At 38.1% G+C, this 20,452-nt stretch overlaps 1 protein-coding gene across 1 annotated transcript in view; it reads left to right on the forward strand.

The window, feature by feature from the left end:
* The window catches only part of ofcc1 (orofacial cleft 1 candidate 1), a 261,434-nt gene that overhangs the window by 214,290 nt on the left and 26,692 nt on the right, over positions 1–20,452 (forward strand). Inside the window, exon 22 of the mRNA XM_062021233.1 lies at positions 14,136–14,342. Within this exon, the coding sequence (XP_061877217.1) occupies positions 14,136–14,342 (207 nt within the window). The remainder of the gene's footprint in view (positions 1–14,135; positions 14,343–20,452) is intronic.

Raw genomic sequence — 20,452 nt, forward strand, 5'->3', positions numbered from 1 at the left:
TCATTTATCATTCTATTATTTATATAACATCATTAAGGACAAGTGGTAGAAAATGAATGATTAATCTACTTGTTCATTTACTGTTAATATCTGGTTATTTTCTTTAACATGTTTTATCTACACTTCTGTTAAAAAAAAGAATAATCACTTATTCTTCTGTTGTTTGATACTTGACATTAGTTTGGTAACACTTTTGTATGGGGAACATATTCTAAGTAACAAAAACTTAATTAAGAGTTATTTGGACACTAGGGGAACATATTACGGTTAGGGTTAGGGTTACTAATAAGCAATAATTCTGAGGTTATTGAGGGAAGACTCCTAGTTAATGGCTTACTGGTTGTATAATAAGGCCATGCAGAATAATGCATTAATACGTACTTAAAATGACTAATTAACAGCCAATATGTTACTAATTTGCATGTTAATAAGCAAATTGGGGCGGTATAGCTCGGTTGGTAGAGCGGCCGTGCCAGCAACTTGAGGGTTGCAGGTTCGATCCCCGCTTCCGCCATCCTGGTCGCTGCCGTTGTGTCCTTGGGCAAGACACTTTACCCACCTGCTCCCAGTGCCACCCACACTGGTTTGAATGTAACTTAGATATTGGGTTTCACTATGTAAAGCGCTTTGAGTCACTTGAGAAAAAGCGCTATATAAATGTAATTCACTTCACTTCACTTCACAACTAATTAATGGTGAATATGTTCCCCATACTAAAGTGTTACCATTAGTTTTGGATGATACCACACATTTGGGTATCAATCCGATACCAAGTAGTTACAGGATCATACATTGGTCATATTCCAAAGTCCTCATGTGTCCAGGGACATATTTCCTGAGTTTATAAACATAATATGAGGTTTTTTTTAAATGAAAGAAGATGTTGTGATGCCAAAAAATATTGACGTAATGATAGTAGTATCGACTAGATATGTGCCTGTACTTGGTATCATTACAGTGGATGTCAGTTGTAGATCCCCCCATGGCGTTTGTTTACATTTTGACGTCGGTGAGCTACGGTTTGTAGTGAAACATCTTTAGCTATTCCTTGTCCTAAAAAAAAACTGCGGGACCGGTACATTTCAGAGGCGGTATAGTACCGAAAATTATTCATTAATATCGCGGTACTATACTAATACCGGTATACCGTACAACCTTAGTTTAAGGGTGTTTCGCCGATTTACTACGAAATCTGGCTCGCAGAATGACAAACTTGTGAAACATTGGAGCAAGACTGGTAGAAAAACACAAGAATTTGCCGTAAATCAATGAACATTTGTTGAGTGAGTATACTGTACAACTTTGAGGATATCTAATATGTATGCTAGCAGGTCTTCTAAGTAGGGATGTCCCGGACTGATCAACTGACCAGCCCATCTGTACAACAGCTGTGCCCCAGTGTTTACGTGCCTAAAGATTGTACTCACATGAATGATTCCTTCAAAAAGGGATGCTAAAGGACACACAATTACATATTCATATTCCTTTGTTGCACACATGCAGGCGTTGCATGAATTTCAGAAGGGTGCATGTCTTGCCAGAACACCGGCTCCGCATATAATCCTCACCACCATAGGGGAAAATAAACTTAGTTTCTTCCAATTACCGTTATCACTGGAGGTGTCGAGCAAACTAAATGGCTAAGCATGCTACACATACACACCTAGCTGGACAACATGAGAACATAACCACTAAAGCTTCAATGGAAAGTAGGGGTCGACAATCGAGATGTCTATACTATCGATACCTAGTATGGTATCAGTTTTGAACCATACTAAAGTAAGTACATCAACATTTAGATTTTTCTTCTTCTTTATTAATACACAATATTGTTTAACTTTTGTTTTATTGTTGTATTATTGTTACAAACTTGGGGACATACAGGAAGGCTTTGAGGACAAAACCGAAATGATTTAATTGGGAGCCAATAATTTAGTTATTGTGCACTATTTACTTGTATTTGTTTATAAAAAATAAAAATAAAAATGTCTCTAGTGTTGAATACCACCACATACACATTATCGGATTTAGAGCAATACTAGCAAATTGTAAATGTAATAAGATTATCTTTTTAAAAATGTGTTATTGTGTTTACTTTAGTTATACCATTATCTCTCATGACAATTAGTTTCTGGTCATTTGTTTCCGTTTCCTGTCCGCCTCTTTTTTGCCACTACTTCTCCTGTCCCTGCTTGGCAATCAGGACACACCGTTTTCTGGTTGCTAATCAGGATCATTGTGCTTTGTAACTCCAAGTTGCATTTTTTGTTTCCATCTTTCCCTATGCTTCTTGTGACTGTTTTTTTAAATTCTGTGTGCACTTCCCTGCTGCACTAGTTTTATTTTTATATGCAGTTTCCATGCACTTCGCCTGCCATCTCTACACCCTGGGATCACAACCAACACAACACCACACCAAAATCATTTGCAGTTGCATAATCTATTGTCAAAGTATCAGATCCGGGCTCGAAATCTGAGGCCCAAAAATCGTCTTTGGGACATCTCTACTTCCAAATCTGTACTGTAGGGATCACTAACTGATGCACCGCAGTGTGAGTCCAGACCCAGACTATATAGGCCTGAATTTATAGACACAATTTTTTTATTTTTATAGACTTTATGGTACTAGTTTATTGGATTAGATAATCCAGAAGAGGCTAATATTCCCACATGATACTACTCAGCCACTCTAATATGTGCATTTCTGCGACTCTGAATACATTGACCAAATAGGCGAAGAATTAATTGAGTGAAATGCCAGCGTGAGTAAGAGATACGGGGGGAAATGAAAGAAACAGAGTGAGAGACATAGAGAGGCATACATAGTCAGTGTTTTATCATCAATACTAACACTGTTGTTATTACCGACAATGAAATGTGGCAAATTATTATTGTATCGTCCTGACAGAGTTTTTTGACCTCAACACGTCTACAGCAGTGCTCAGTTCCAACACGTACATAACAGGTATCACACTCAAGGCCCAGAGGCCAAATCTGGCCCGCCACATGATTTAAAGTGGCCTGCCCCATGATTGTATGTCTTTTGCTGCGTCATTTTTGTAGCCCGCCACTTCATTTATGTGACCTGCTATATCATTTTATGTGGCCTGCAGAATCATTTTATGTGGCCTGTCACTTCATTTATGTGGCTTGCCGCTTATTTTCCGTGGCCTGTTGCATCATTTAGCGTGGTCCATCGTTTCATTTTAAGTGGCTCACCTCATCATTTGATGTTGACACCCTGCTGCATCATTTGAAGTGATATGGCCCTTTAATTAAGTGGTCTGCCAAATCATTGTATGTAATACGCATTGTTTTGTGTGGCCTGCAAAAAAAAGCCTGGAATTAATAAAGCACTTTCTGATGAAATGCTTGTATTATTCTTTCAATTTTGACGGCAAAGTGTACTGCATCCAGTTGCATATGTTGTTTAATTTAATATCATCGGATCTTGCAACAAGCAAAGCAAGTTATCCATCAATATACTCGTAAAAATAAGAATATTCAAAAAACAGTTTCCTATGCAAATTGTGTACCAAGGCTATTATACAGCTATATTCATATATATTCACTGGTACAGTGTTTTTCAACCACTGTGCCGCGGCACACTAGTGTACCGTGAGATATTGTTTGGTGTGCCGTGGGAGATTATGTAATTTCACTTAATTGTGTTGAAAATATTTTTTGCAAACCAGTAATTATAATCCGCAAATGTGCCGTTGTTCAGGGTATGTGCTGTCTAGAGCTTGGCAGAGTAACTGTGTAATACTCTTCCATATCAGTAGGTGGCAGCAGGTAGCTAATTGCTTTGTAGATGTCGGGAACGACGACGATGGTTTGTAGGAAAAAAGGTATCTAACGCTTAAAACTAAAATAAACAAAAGGCGAATGCGGCTAAGAAAAGGCATTGAAGTTTAGGGTTGGCTATGCAAAACGAAGCTAAAACTGAACTGGCTGCAAAGTTAACAAAAACAGAATGCTGGACGACAGCAAAGACTTACAGCGTGTGGAGCAGACGGCATCCACAAAGTACATCCGTACATGACATGACAATCAACACCAAAATAGGAGCGCAAGACAAAACCTAAAACACTACACACAGAAAAACACCAAAAAACTCCAAATAAGTCACAGCGTGATGTAACAGGTCGGGACAGTACACCTACTTTGAGACAAGAGCTATATTGATGCATGCTTGGTTATGGTTTGAATTCATATCCAACAATTGCGAGAACAACTTTTTATTGTCAATATCGGCTGCTGAGTTTAATTTTTTAATGATTCTGCTGGTGGTGTGCCTTGGGATTTTTTCAATGAAAAAAATGTGCCTCGGCTCAGAAAAGGTTGAAAAACACTGCACTGGTACATGCGGCCCTCTGAGGGCAGCTATAGTTGCGAAGTGGCCCTCAATAGAAACACATTTGACACACCTGCGACAAATTGCTCACCGTCTCTGCGTCCTCCCCAAGTCCACACAACATGTCCTCATTCACATTCAAGGTGCATTCACAGACGTCGTCAACAGGATGTTACATCATGCACTGATACGGCACCGGTCAGAAAAGGTAAGGTTTCGCAATATTTACTTAACTAATTGTATTAATAAACGAGCTACTCATCCAATTAGGTTTTTTAAGCCAGTAACTTTAGTATACCTCACTGCTTTTTTAAAGTGAGGCGGCGTTCAAGTAAATAGTGGCGTTCTGCGCATTGTCGTTTTACATCCTCCCCAAGCTTGAGCAAAAACGGTGCGTTCAGGACACATCGGAGCTTTTACCAGCACACGCGCTCAAAGTGGGAGCGAGAGCTTCCATGATCTTCACACATGGATGACTTGGAGTTACATGACCTATATAACACGTTACACGCTCTGCTTGCTGCCTATGTCTCACCCTAATAGAGAAGGGCAGAGCATTACAGGTGTGGAAGCTCCAGATACGCACACGCACGCACGCACGCACGCACGCAGACTTCTCTGCGATCTTAATCGCGTATGCATGATTGCGTAAACAACCAGCATGTTTACCTGCCGCTGATTGGGCCCCACAGGATTCATGCACTAGTCACAATTAGCATCACGTAAAGAGCGCCAGCAGAGCTAATCTATGTAAAAAATATTGCTAAAAGTAGCATTTTATAACATTTCTGACAGCTCATTTTAAAATAAACTGTCCCTTGTAAACTTACATTTCATTATGTACACTACATTTAAACAATAATAATGATCATTTTGCATAATCTTTAAGACATATTTTTGTTTGTTTGTTTCATGCATGTACCGTATTTTCCACACTATAAGGCGCACCGGATTATAAGGCGCACCTTCAATGAATGGCATATTTCAAAACGTTGTTCATATATAAGGCGCACCGGATTATAAGGTGCACCTATGCATCCATTAGATGGAGCGGCGCTAAAGGGAATGTCAACAAAATGTCATGTCTTTTGTTCATGTTTTTGTTTGGCTTTGTTCTGTTTGGTTTTTGGACTCTTTTTAGTTCCTGTTTACGCTCTCTTGTTTGGTCACCATAGCAACCCATTAGTTTCACCTGTTTCACGTTCGGACTCACGCACCTGTTGCCAATCATGTTCACGACTATTTAAGCCGATTGTAATTAAATTAACACTAGAAGTCCCAGCATTTTTCTGTCTACCTAGAAGACCCAGAGAGGGGTCATTTGGCCCGACGCTTTTCCCGAATACACTAATCACTCATTTTGTTATGGTAATGAGGCTGTTAGGGGCAGTTTGTCTAGGTAGACAGAAAAATTATACATGTGGGAAATGCCGAAAGGAGCAATGGCAGTGCCAGGATTGTGAGTGACTGCTCAAATGTATGTCAGTCACGTTTACATGGACATTGTTTTTCATTCTTTGTAAATATGCTTTTTTCTTTGTAAATTTTTTTTTTTAAACTATTTTTGGCACACAAAAATAACAATTGCTTCTGCAACAACCCTCCACACCAAAACTGGGAAAACAGTTGCTTTTTCATTCTTTGTAAATATGTTTTGTTTTGTATTTTTTTTAACAATAAATGTCAGAGTGTTGATCCCTTCATTCTGTTGATCCTTGCAAAAACACACACAACCTACCTCAGAACTAAAGCTTGAGCTGTAAGGTCCCCTCCCCCACACAGGCTCAAGTGGCCCCCTGCCGTGTGCCACTAACAGCCACATTTTCATAACAAAAGGAGTGTCCACAGGGGGGACTAGGGGTCAAATGACCCTCTTGTGTGTTTTCTAGGTAAAAGTGTCAATTGACCCTTCTCTGGGACTTCGCGTGTTAAATGATGTCCTTACCTTCACGCCATGTCCGTTCCAACCTTTCTTGCATCTCAGGAAAACAAACCCCCGAAAGTCTTCGCCATGACACAAAACAGTCAGATAGGTCAGTCAAACTTTATTAATAGATTACAAACCAGCGTTCTGACAACTATGTTCACTCCCAAAATGAATAAACAGCTGTTTTATTATTTTCCCCGAGGTAAAGTCAGTGACGTGGTGTTTTGTTTATCTTTTAACAACAGCAATAGTGCATCATTTGTATCACATAGTGGAGGGAAACTTTTCCCTGATTCAATAAACACGTAAAAAACAGTGATGCTGTTACGGTAAATCAAACGTTAGTGCAATCACAATATAGTAACACTCAAAATAGTGCGGAGCAATAACAATATATCAATAACTCAACGTTGCTCAAACGTTAATGTCACACAACACAACACACAAAATAAACATGTAAAGCTCACTTTATGAAGTTATTCCTCATCCACGAATCCCTCAAATTCTTCTTCTTCAGTGTCCGAATTAAACATCATTGATTCGTTTATGTTAAATTCTCTCGTTGCTGCTCTATTCCCGTGTTCTACTGCGTGGCTGATAGTCTTAAATTTAAACTCTGCGTCGTAAGCGTGTCTCTTAATAGGAGCCATTTTTGGGTTAGAAGCGCGTCTTCTTCTACGGTGGAAGTGAAGTTGGTGGCTGCTTACCGTAGAAGAAAAAGCGCTTCGTCTTCTACGGGGGAAAATGAAGTTGGCGGCTGCTTACCGTAGTTTGTTGTGGTTCAATATTAGTCCATATATAAGGCGCACCGGATTATATGGCGCACTGTCAGCTTTTGAGAAAATTGGAGGTTTTTAGGTGCACCTTATAGTGCGGAAAATACGGTACTTGGAAATACAAAAATTACCAAAACAAATCAAGAATAAGTAGCGGTACAATGTTTGGTTTGTCTTATTTGTTAAACAAGACCTCAGAGAAGAACTGTGAAGTGTGACTTATATTTATAGAGCGCTGTTTCTCTAATGACTCAAAGCGCTTTACATTGAGAACCCCATTATCTACATTTTTAAGCCACATTTACACCCGTGTGGGTGTGGCACCCGGAGTGACACAGTGTCTTGTCCAAGGGCACAATAGCAGTAACTCGGATGGCAGAAGCTGTATTCGAACCAGTAACCCTCAAGTTCCTGGCTGGCCGCTCTACCATCTGAGCCACGCCGCCGCAATAAATATATTATTTGTTTAAAAAAAAAAGAACATATATAAATAGACTGTATATGTTACTTTCTTAGAAGACACAACATAGAATAGAATATAATGTATTCTATTGTCACTATACAGAGGTACAATAAGATTAAAAGCAACTCCAGTATCAGTGTGACAGTCTATAAATATGCAAAACATAGGAAGGAAAGAAAATAAAAATAGTGCAAAAGGAGGTAAGGTACACAGTCCAGTCCTGAGAACGAATGTTCTGAATGTGTTGCTTAAATATTATACTATATACAGTACATATATACAGAAGCATTCAGACTGTGGGTGGAAAGTAAAAATTGCACACAGAGAGGTGCTAAACTATAAAATCAGTGCCTATGAGAGTTCACTGTGGTTATGACTTTAGGGGAAAAAACGGTTTAATTATTTAATAATTTCAAATTTACAAAGTCAATCAAGAATAGTTACACAGTTATTTGGTTTATTTGTTTAATTGTTGGTCTATTTTGTTAGACAAAACTTCAGAGGATGTAATTGAAGCGCTGATATATTAAATGTACTATACCAGGGGTCGGCAACCCGCGGCTCTGGAGCCGCATGCGGCTCTTTAGCGCCGCCCTAGTGGCTCTCTGGAGCTTTTTCAAAAATGTATGAAAAATGGAAAAAGATGAGGGGAAAAAATATATTTTTTGTTTTAATATGGTTTCTGTAGGAGGACAAACATGACACTAATTGTTATAACACACTGTTTATATTAAACATGCTTCACTGATTCGAGTATTTGGCGAGCGCCGTTTTGTCCTACTAATTTTGGCGGTCCTTGAACTCACCTTAGTTTGTTTCCATGTATAACTTTCTCCGGCTTTCTAGGACGTGTTTTATGCCACTTCTTTTTCTCCCTCATTTTGTCCACCCAACTGTTAACGTGGTGCGTGAAGGCACAAAGGTGAGTTTTGTTGATGTTATTGACTTGTGTGGAGTGCTAATCAGACATATTTGGTTACTGCATTAATGCTAGCTAATCGATGCTAACATGCTATTTAGGCTAGCTATATGTACATATTGCATCATTATGCCTCATTTGTAGCTATATTTGAGCTCATTTAGTTTCCTTTAAGTCCTTTAAATGTATATCTCTTGACACACTATCTGTATGTAATATGGCTTTTAATTTTTTGCGGCTCCAGACAGATTTGTTTTTGTATTTTTGGTCCAATATGGCTCTTTCAACATTTTGGGTTGCCGACCCCTGTACTATACAGTTGATCCAGTAAATGATTAACACGCAGGAAAAAATATATATTTTTGACATGCCGATCCGCTCCTCCAAATCCAAACCCTCTTGCTAGCTTAACCTTTTCCTCTGATTTCGGATCTACATTCGCAATAAAAGTGACTGTTGTAGTTATTAGATTAATTATTAATTATATTGCAAACGTTCACTCGCGACAAACGAAGCTACAGTAAGGAAGGGATTCATATGGTCCCTTTCCTTGGTGGATCTCGCATGAGAGGAAGAGAGGGGGGTTAATCATTTCGCAATGCAGTCTGCTAGAGCTGTGAATCTTTGGGCAACACACGATTCAATTATTGTGGTAACGAATTGATTCTCGATTCAAAACGATTCTCGATTCAAAATCACTGCTTTTTAAAAAGATTTTTAGAAAAATCGATATTTGATTTTTTAAATCAATTAAGAATTGTTACAAGTAAGAATCGCAATTCTTTCGAAAATATTTTTTTTTTGACGCCCCTACAGTCTGCTGAAAACAATGGAAAGCGCCACTCTACATAGCAACTGACACTGTGGTCAAGGTTGGAATTGCCTCAAAACACATTTCGAGATATCCAACACTCTACTGCCGTCTGGCGGCTAAAGTGAATTGTGCACACACACCCAACCCCCATTTGTCACGTTTCATGTGTCAGTTAAACCTGCGACAGATGAGGCCTTATGAATCCCCTTCCTACTGTAAAAAGCTAAATACACAGAAGCACAACCCCTGTTTTAGATATGCCTCCCACACATGATGAACACATTTTAAATGGTGAAATGTTTAAGTGCTCACCTATAATGAATGATAATAAAACATCGATAGTAAAGATGGAATCAGAGTCACAGTTTAGCCTTTAGCCTGATCGACCGGCTATTGCTGACGTAACACTAGCGTAGTAGGCCGAAGTAATCATTAAAAACAAAGCAGAGGTTTTATTTGTATATTTAATATTTTGGCCACTGTAACATAACACACAGTTTGAACAGTAACACTGTGTTTGAATGTAGTAAAATAAAACACTGTACTTTATTGATTCTTCAGCGTACCACTAGATGAAGCCCGCGTACCATTAGCGGTACACGTACCACCGTTTGAGAATCAAAGCTCTAATCATTGTGAATACAGATTACACATTAAAATAACCAAAAAAGAAGGGATTCATTCTCTTTCATAAAAACGTTATGGTAATAATATTATGATATGATAAGTGGGTATCAAATACTTTTTGGTCCCATTTGCTTCGATAAAATAGATAAAGTATTTAAGTTAAAGTCAAAGTACCACTGATAGTCACACACACACTAGGTGTGGTGAAATGACTCTCTGCATTTGACCCGTCCCCTTGTTCCACCCCCTGGGAGGTGAGGGGAGCAGTGAGCAGCAGCGGTGGCTGCGCTCGGGAATCATTTTGGTGATTTAACCCCCAATTCCAAACCTTGATGCTGAGTGCCAAGCAGGGAGGTAATGGGAATGTGTCTTACCTTTCATTATTTGTCTGTGAAGCAGAAATATCTATCCTCCATGGAAATGTACTTTGTATGGGCATCTTATTGAAATCCAATTTAGACAAGTATTTGATCTTAAAGTTATAGTTAAAGTCCCAAAGATAGTCACACACACACTAGGTGTGGTGAAATTATCCTCTGCATTTGACCCGTCCACATGTTCACCCCCTGGGAGGTGAGGGGAGCAGGGAGCAGCAGCGGTGGCCACGCTCGGGAATCGTTTGGTGATTTAACCCCCAATTCCAACCCTTGATGCTGAGTGCCAAGCAGGGAGGCAATGGGTCTAAATATATTAATATAAATTAATATAATATAATTGATAAAACATTATATAATATATAGCCTCTATATATATATATATATATATATATATATATATATATATATATATATATATATATATATATATATATATATATATATATATATATATATATATATATATATACAAATATATATATATATATATATATATATATATATATATATATATATATATATATATATATATATATATATATATATATATATATTAATGTATATGTATGAATAAACAAAATATATATATAATAATATCATTAAATAAAAATATGAAAAATATATTCCTCTATATTGGCAGACACATTCACTCATTCATCCCATTTAATTTAATTGAAATTTGTAATACAATGTTTTTGCATCTGACTAAAATATAAAAACACAAACGTTGACTTCCTGTGTTAGAAATTCTATTTTTGTTATAAATGAAGTTGTATGAAAAATGCTCGTTAAATATTGTGGAGACACGCATTTTTAAGGTCACCAGCGCCCCCACATCTCCCGGTGTGGCGAGTCAGAGTACTGCTTACCTAAGCGACCAGCTTCTCATTTCTTTATTCTAGAGTCCAGTTAGCAAGAAAAATGATGTCACATTTACATTAAAAAACAAAAAAACATTTAACAGACTGTAGACTCTACAGCAGGGGTGTCAAACTCATTGTAGATGGGGGGCCACATGGAAAAAAATCTACTCCCAATTGGGCCGGACTGGTGAAATCACGGCACGATAACTTAAAAATAAAGACAACTTCAGTGAACAATGGGAGACCGGGCTTTCTGCTCCGCTGCTCCCAGTCTGTGGAACGCTCTCCCTGACCACCTGAGGGCACCACAGACTGTGGATGCTTTTAAAAAAGGCTTAAAACCCTTCTTTTTAAAAAAGCCTTTTGTTTTTTTTAGATATATGCATACTAGTTTTAGCTATTTGGCTGTTCTAGTTTTTTTATTTTTTTATTATCTTTTTATTTTTTCTAATTTATTTATTTATTTTATTTTATTTTTTTAATACACTGTAGCACTTTGAGGTTGTTTACTCAATGTAAAGTGCTTTTTACAAATAAAATCTATTATTATTATTATTTTTTTTTTTTAAAAATATAAAAATCAAATTACAGGATGTTATTTATGTAGTTTGCTTACATCGTGTGGTATATATATATATATTTTTTTACATATGTAGCATAATCTAGAAAGACACAAATAATTGCTATTGTGACATCTAGTGGACACAACTAAAACAGCAGTTTCTTTCATTCAAAAATTTCGGCTCATTTTTATACTTAGTAAACTCATCCCGCGGGCCGGATAAAACCTGTTCACGGGCCTGATCCGGCCCACGGGCCTTACGTTTGACACCCCTGCTCTACAGTGTTCAAACTAAAAAATGCTAATGTAAAAATGTATCTAAAACACAATATAAGTGACCGGGAGTAAGCCACACTCTCATTCTCTTCCACACAAGTAAGGACACGAAGCAGCATCACACACTGAAGCCTCATGGTCGGTTTGTGTGCAAATTAAGTGATCTTTACTCAAGTAAATGTTAAAACCTGATTTTAATCATACAGAAAATGCATTTCCAACACAGTTTAATGCACAAACAATACTAATTGATGTTTTTGTTTTTTTTTCCATCACGACAATGGGACCCTACCTCACCTGCCTACCCTGACTGTGTGTCCCTGACACACAAGCACTGCCATCTTGCACTCACCTAACATGTATGCTCTATTATTATGCTGCACATTTGATGCTTTGCTATCAAAAAAAGTTAAAAAATAGAATAAAAAAATGTAAAAGTAGAAACATTTAAATAAAAAATGTAAAGTTTTTAACCAAAAATCTGCAAATCTGTTTTACTGCAAATGCCATATTGCAGTAGACGAGCATCTATTGTATATGAATGAAGTAAATAAAAATAAAAAAACGATTGACATCCAAATTGCAATTCTTATTTATTCCGATTCTAAATCGATTCCTAATTTTCAAGAATCGATTTTAAAAAACAAAGACATATACTTGTATGTATGTACAGTATACAGGCATTAGTATAGTACCATGATACTAATTAATCATATCCGGTACTATACCGCCTTTGAAAAGTACCGGTCCCGCACCCACCCCCCCCACCCCCCCCTGCCCCCCGTCGTCTTCAAGTCACGACATAATTGGTTTAAGAGCAGACGAGCATGTTCGGCAGTGCACAATCAAGGAGTACTTAGAAGCAGACACAGTGTGTAGACAGAAAAGGGAGAACGGACACATTATGGCTTAAAAACTAACGATAAAGGTGAAGTTATAACACTGAAACACCCTCAGGAAGAGGTGCTTTAAGACATGGCTAGCTAACTAGCGGCTAACAGTGTTTTAGCTACTTCTAAATCACTAATCCTCGCCTCCATGGCGACAAATAAAGTAAGTTTCTTACAAGTATCATCCCTGCAGGACGAGGAATAGCTAAATATGCTTCACTACACACCGTAGCTCACCAGCATCAAAATGTAAACAAACTCCATTAGTGGATCTATACCTGATATCCACTGTAATGATACCAAGTACAATAGCGTATCTAGTCGATACTACTATGATTTTGTCGATATTTTTTGTCATCACAACATCTTCTTCCGTTTTTTTTAAATGTATATTATGTTTATAAACTCAGGAAATATGTCCCTGGACACATGAGGACTTTGAATATGACCATTGTATGATACTGTAACAATTTGGTATCGGATTGACACCCATATTTGTGATATCATCCAAAACTAATGTAAAGTATCAAACAACAGAAGAATAAGTGATTATTACATTTTAACAGAAGTGTAGACAGAACATGTTAAAAGAGAAAGTAAGCAGATATTAACAGTAAATGAACAAGTAGATTAATAATTCATTTTCAAACCACTTGTCCTTAATAATTTTGACAAAATAATACAATTGAAAATGACACAATATGTTACTGCATAAGTCAGCAGACAAATTAGGAGCCTTTGTTTGCTTACTTACTAATACAAAACAAGTTGTCTTGTATGTTCACTATTTTATTTAAGGACAAACTTGCAATAAGAAACATATATTTAATGTACTCTAAAATTTGTTGTTAAAATAAAGCCAATAATGCAATTTGTTGTGGTCCCCTTTATTTAGAAAAGTACCGAAAAGTATCAAATTAATTTTGGTACCGGTACTAGTACCAAAATATTGGTATCCGGACAACATTAGTATGTTTGTATATATATATATATATATATATATATATATATATATAACATGTTTTATCATAATTTTTATACCAACTAATATATTCGAAAATCGTGTTGAATCGAGAAGCAAATAGATTTGGTTCAATGTAAGGCAAATATTTGTAATTTTTAAAACACATTGTGAAATTATACAATATATTGATATGACTAAGTTTTATCACATTGGTGGGAATTGATGTTGTTTTTGTAGTTATGCATGTGCAAATGAATATGACATGACTTTGTTGTTTTTGGGTATTTATCATAATAATACTAATAACAGTTTTTTTTTAGGTGTCAGTGTACGACTACGTCTGGACGGCAGAGGACCCACTAGCGGGTTGCGCCACCCCTATAGATGACCCACATAGGGAAGAAGGGCCCTCACCCCTGCCAGAGGGAGAGACCAGCACCCACGTGGCCGTTTACACGCTCTACGTGAGCGGGCTCAAGCAGAGGCACCGACATTTCCTGCGACAACCAGACGGGGCCATCATTGAGGTATGGCTGCTACTGTAGGCCACAGCATTAGGTACACCTGCAGCACGATGAATAAACAGCGGAGAAATGGGTGGGATGCAAACTCATAACCACTCCCTCTGTCCTCCACCCTCTCTCTGTGGGAGGCTGGAGGCTCGGAGTGCAATCCACAGACAACAGTGCAGCTATGTGGTGTGTGAGGGTGAGCAGCCACACAACGGGAAGAACGAGAATCAAAAGGTTTTCCTTGGGCGAAAACAAATGTCAAATTGTGTTTCCTTCACAAACACAAGATTTTGCCCTCAGAAACAAATCATAACTTCATTCAACATACTCATATAGTGAAGTCACTGCTTAGCAAATAGTATCCAGTCCAGCCTCGTATCAACTCTGCATTGATACAACAATGTCAGCATTTGGGGAATTGAATTTCTTTTTAACTCCTTCCACTTTTTGGTGTAAAGTAGGGGTGTCACACTCATTTTAGATCGAGGGCCAAATGGAGAAAAATCTACTCCCAAGTGGGCCGGACTGGTAAAATCACAGCATCCATCCATCCATCCATTTTCTACCGCTTGTCCCTTTCGGGGTCAGGGGGGTGCTGGAGCCTATCTCAGCTGCAGTCGGGCGGAAGGCGGGGTACACCCTGGACAAGTAGCCACCTCATCTCACAGATAGACAACATTCACACTAACATTCACACACTAGGACAGTGGTTCTCAAAGTGGGGGGCGCAGAGGCATGACTGGGTGGGGCGCGAGTGACGAGAAGTTTTTTTTAACAAATTGTTTTTTATTTTATTTTATTTTTTAATTATTTTTTAATACAAATACATATGTCATTTCTTTTAAAAACCCAGACAAGCATCAAATAAACATACTATAAAAAGAGGAATAAATAATGTCTCTTACGGCGGAATACCATCTCTATGCCGACGTAATAAACAAATCGCCTTGTCCCGCTCGCCCACCGCAAGACAGAAAGCAAAATACACAAACCGTGCTGAATATCAGAAAGTAGCTAGGTACCCTAATTTCTAATCTCAAGTCAACGTTGAGCATGACTTAAGAGTGGCAGTATCAAGCCTGCGACCCCGCTTTGAAAACATGTGCAGTGCAAAACAGGCTCATTGCAGCCACTAACGCTGTGATAAAACTTTTTTTTTTTTTAGCAAGGTAACTGTTCATCTTGTTACCAAATGGCTGCATTTTCTTTCATTTTTTGCACAGACTGCAAAGTGAGTTCAATACTTTAAGATGTTTTATCTTTTTGAAAAAGACATATTTATGTTATGTCAATACATCTAAACTTGACTAATTCTGTGACTATTGGTGTGGGCAGGGGGGCTGAATTTTTTTTTTCATCTGAACCACTGCACTAGGGCCAATTTAGTGTTACCAATCAACCTATCCCCACGATAACTTAAAAACAAAGACAACTTCAGATTGTTTTCTTTCTTTAAAAATAGAACAAGCACATTCTGAAAATGTGCAAATCATAATGTTGTTGTTGTTGTTGTTGTTGTTGTTGTTTTTTACACTTACATGTTGCAGTTAATAGTATTCTATCTTTATTTGTCGTTATTTATACTTTCTGGATAAATGATGTGTTAATGTTCATCAGTCAACTCATTGGTGTTAATTTTCAATCTATCAAGATAAACAAATAGGTAACACTTTAGTATGGGGAACATATTCAACATTAATGAGTTGCTTATTAACATGCAAGTTAGTAACATATTGGCTCTTAATTAGTCATTATTAAGTACTTATTAATGCCTTATTAATGTCATATGCGTACATGGTGTCATGTCTGTGTGATCATGTTTTGTTTTAGTCATGTTCGGTTTTGTTTTTGGACTCTTTGTGCACTTTTGTTTGTTTTGTCACCATAGCAACCCATTAGTTTTCACCTGTCATGTCACGCACCTGTTTTCACTAATCTTGTCACTAATATTTAAGCCCATTGTTGCCAGGAAGTCAGCCTGGCGACATCACACTCTCTACACACCCTTATGATCCACGCTGCTCTTTTTCTTGCCCTTTTCTCGTCCAAGTAAGTTTTCTTTATTCATGCCATAGTTTGCAAGTTTTGTTTTTTGTCCATAGTTCTGCCTTTGTGCGAGTTTTTGATTGTATAGCCAAGTTTTGTACTTCCGCCATTGTGTGCGCCTTTTGTTTATTCCTTTTTTGAGTGTTATTATTAAATCATGTATTTTGTCCACAAGCGATGCTGAGATCATTATCCATGCGTTCGTTACATCTCGTCTCGATTACTGTAACGTTTTATTTTCGGGCCTCCCTATGTCTAGCATTAAAAGATTACAGATGGTACAAAATGCGGCTGCTAGACTTTTGACAAAAACAAGAAAGTTTGATCATATTACGCCTATACTGGCTCACTTGCACTGGCTTCCTGTGCACCTAAGATGCGACTTTAAGGTTTTACTACTTACGTATAAAATACTACACGGTCAAGCTCCTGCCTATCTTGACGATTGTATTGTACCATATGTCCCGGCAAGAAATCTGCGTTCAAAGAACTCCGGCTTATTAGTGATTCCCAGAGCCCAAAAAAAGTCTGCGGGCTATAGAGCGTTTTCTATTCGGGCTCCAATACTATGGAATGCCCTCCCGGTAAAAGTTAGAGATGCTACCTCAGTAGAAGCATTTAAGTCTCATCTTAAAACTCATTTGTATACTCTGGCCTTTAAATAGACTCCCTGTTTAGACCAGTTGATCTGCCGTTTCTTTTCTTTTCTTTTCTACTCTGCTCCAAACCCGGGGTGGACCGCTAGCCTGTTCATCAGATGGGGACATCTCTACGCTGCTGACCCGTCTCCAGTCGGGATGGTTCCTGCTTGCCCCACTATGGACTGGACTCTCGCTGATGTGTTGGACTTTCACAATATTATGTCAGACCCACTCGACATCCATTGCTTTCGGTCTCCCCTAGGGGGGGGGGGGGGGGGGGGGGGGGGTTACCCACATATGCGGTCCTCTCCAAGGTTTCTCATAGTCATTCACATTGACGTCCCACTGGGGTGAGTTTTCCTTGCCCGTATGTGGGCTCTGTACCGAGGATGTCGTTGTGGCTTGTACAGCCCTTTGAGACACTTGTGATTTAGGGCTATATAAATAAACATTGATTGATTGATTGATTGATGTATTTAACTTCACGCCATCTCCGGTCCAAATCATTTGCACCACGGGAGGACAAACCACGCCATAGTCCAAGTCTTGACACATGGCCTTATTATACAACCAGTAAGCCATTAACTAAGAGTCTTCCCTCAATAACCTCAGAATAATTGCTTATTAGTAACCCTAACCCTAACCCTTATATGTTCCCTTAGTGTCCAAATAACTCTAAACTAAATCTTTGTTACTTAAATAAGCAACTAATTAAGGGTGAATATGTTCCCCATACTAAAGTGTTACCAAAAAATAATATCAAAATCAAATTACAGTTTAATATTTATGTGGTTTGCTCATTTTCCTCGACTGATGCACTAACATCATGTGTTTTTTGTTTTTTTTACATAGCATCATCTACAAAGGTACAAATAATTGCTATTGCAACATCTAGTGGACACATTTAGAACAGCAGTTTCTTTCATTCAAAAATTTCGGCTCATTTTTATACTTAGAAAACTCATCGTACGTTTGACACCCCTGGTGTAAGGCTTCATTTCTGGGTCCCTCCATCATCTCTGGCATCCCCCCGCACCCCTGAGAGCCACCTGCAGCATCTCCACTAAATTAATATCAGGAAGTTTGACTGTCAGATAACATGAGGAGCTTTGTGACGCTATAGGCGCCAACAATTAGCTGTCCTAATAGTCCTCTGTCATTATTGACTGATGGAGAGCGTAAACTTGCAACATGCTTCTCTCTCCAGCCTGCAGAGCTGATCACACATCTGGGAGGAATATACACAAACACATGATTCAAACGTATACGCACCGACACGATAAAGGCCACGTTAAGTGAGGGGATGCATGTGTCCCTTGGGTGCTACTGTCTGTCCTTTGCATCTTCACCACCAGAGACGCTGATGGCATGTCATTTTCAGAAAGGTGTGGGGGATAACACCAACAAGAATAAGCGCCTATTTGCATATTCCTAAACTAATCCTCCCCTGTCTATATAGAGACTGCATTTTATGTTGATATGAGCATCCAGGAATCACCAAAGGGCATCCCCTGCACTTGAAGCTGATTTTTATTGCCGGTTTATACAATGGTGGCGTTAAGATACACACACTGTGTGCAAATTGTCCTCCAGATGCACAGTGATAGCTCCTTGGAGATAAACGGCAATAAAAACATGAATAGATGGAAGATTAAATGATAGAAAACAAAATAGCTTGATTGGTGGATGTACTGTATGGATCAAAGTATTTTTAGCATTTCCTTCCCAAGACCCAAACGTGTTGAGACATCAACATATTCTCCGGAGAATCAGTGTCCACTGCAGTGGACATTTGTTTTTGGTCTATTTCTTTTGTCAAAGGTAAACAATTTAAGAGAAATGAAATGCCATGCGTCTTATTAAGGTTAAACAAGACCTGCTCAGTGGCCTTGTGGTTAGAGTGTCCGCCCTGAGATCGGTAGTTCGTGAGTTCATACCAAATACTATAAAAATGGGACCCATTACCTCCCTGCTTGGCACTCAGCATCAAGGGTTGGAATTGGGGGTTAAATCACCAAAATGATTCCCGAGCGCGGCCACCGCTGCTGCTCACTGCTCCCCTCACCTCCCAGGGGGTGAAACAAGCGGATGGCTCAAATGCAGAGAGTCATTTCACCACACCTAGTGTGTGTGTGTGTGTGTGTGTGTGTGTGTGTGTGTGTGTGTGTGTGTGTGTGTGTGTGTGTGTGTGTGTGTGTGTGTGTGTGTGTGTGTGTGTGTGACTACCAGTAGTACTTTAACTTTAACTTTATGTAGTGGACATTTCTGTTTGACCTATTTATTTTAAACAGAGTGATAACATGATCTGTCCACTGCAGTGAACATTTGTTATTTTACTTTATTTCCTTTGTCAAGTTGTCAAGTTACAATATGTTGTCAGAACAAAAATGTTGTACATCCACGTGCAGTGGACATTTATTTTGGGGCTGTTTCTTTTTAACAGAGTAATGACATTTGAAGGGAAAATGCCCTTTGTCCACTTCAGTGGACATGTGTTTTTGCTCCTTTTTTTTTTTTACAGAGTTATAACATTTGAAGGGGAAAATGTCCTGTGTCAACTGCAGTGGACATTTGTTTTCAGTGTATTGTTTTGTTTACGTTGCAAAATTTGCAATTATAAATGTTAGGGGTGTGGGAAAAAATAGATTCGAATTTGAATCGCGATTCTCATGTTGTGCGATTCATAATCGATTCTCATATTTAAAAAATCTATTTTTTTTGTATTATTATTTTGTATTTTTTTTTTTTTTTTTTTTTTTTTTACAAAATCCAATTCCAAAACCAAACCCGACCCAGCAACACTCAGAACTGCAATAAACAGAGCAATTGAGAGGAGACACAAACACGCCACAGAACAAACCAAAAGTAGTGAAACAAAAATGAATATTATCAACAACAGTATCAATATTAGTTACAATTTCAACATAGCAGTGATTAAAAATCCCTCATTGACATTATCATTAGACATTTATAAAAATAAAAATAAAAGAACAATAGTGTCACAGTGGCTTACACTTGCATTGCATCTCATAAGCTTGACAACACACTGTGTCCAATATTTTCACAAAGATAAAATAAGTCATATTTTTGGTTCATTTAATAGTTAAAACAATCAGTTGATAAAACATTGTCCTTTACAATTATAAAAGCTTTTTACAAAAATCTACTACTCTGCTTGCATGTCAACAGACTGGGGTAGATCCTGCTGAAATCCTATGTATTGAATGAATAGAGAATTGTTTTGAATCGGGAAAAAAATCGTTTTTGTATCGAGAATCATGTTGAATTGAAAAAAAATCGATTTTGAATCGAATCGTGACCCCAAGAATCGATATTGAATCGAATCGTGGGACACCCAAAGATTCACAGCCCTAATAAATGTCCAGCGTTCACTGCAGTGGACATTTGAGTTTGGTCCATTTCTTCTGTCAAAGTTAA

Source organism: Entelurus aequoreus, linkage group LG15, assembly GCF_033978785.1.
Source record: "Entelurus aequoreus isolate RoL-2023_Sb linkage group LG15, RoL_Eaeq_v1.1, whole genome shotgun sequence".
Taxonomy (NCBI): domain Eukaryota; kingdom Metazoa; phylum Chordata; class Actinopteri; order Syngnathiformes; family Syngnathidae; genus Entelurus; species Entelurus aequoreus.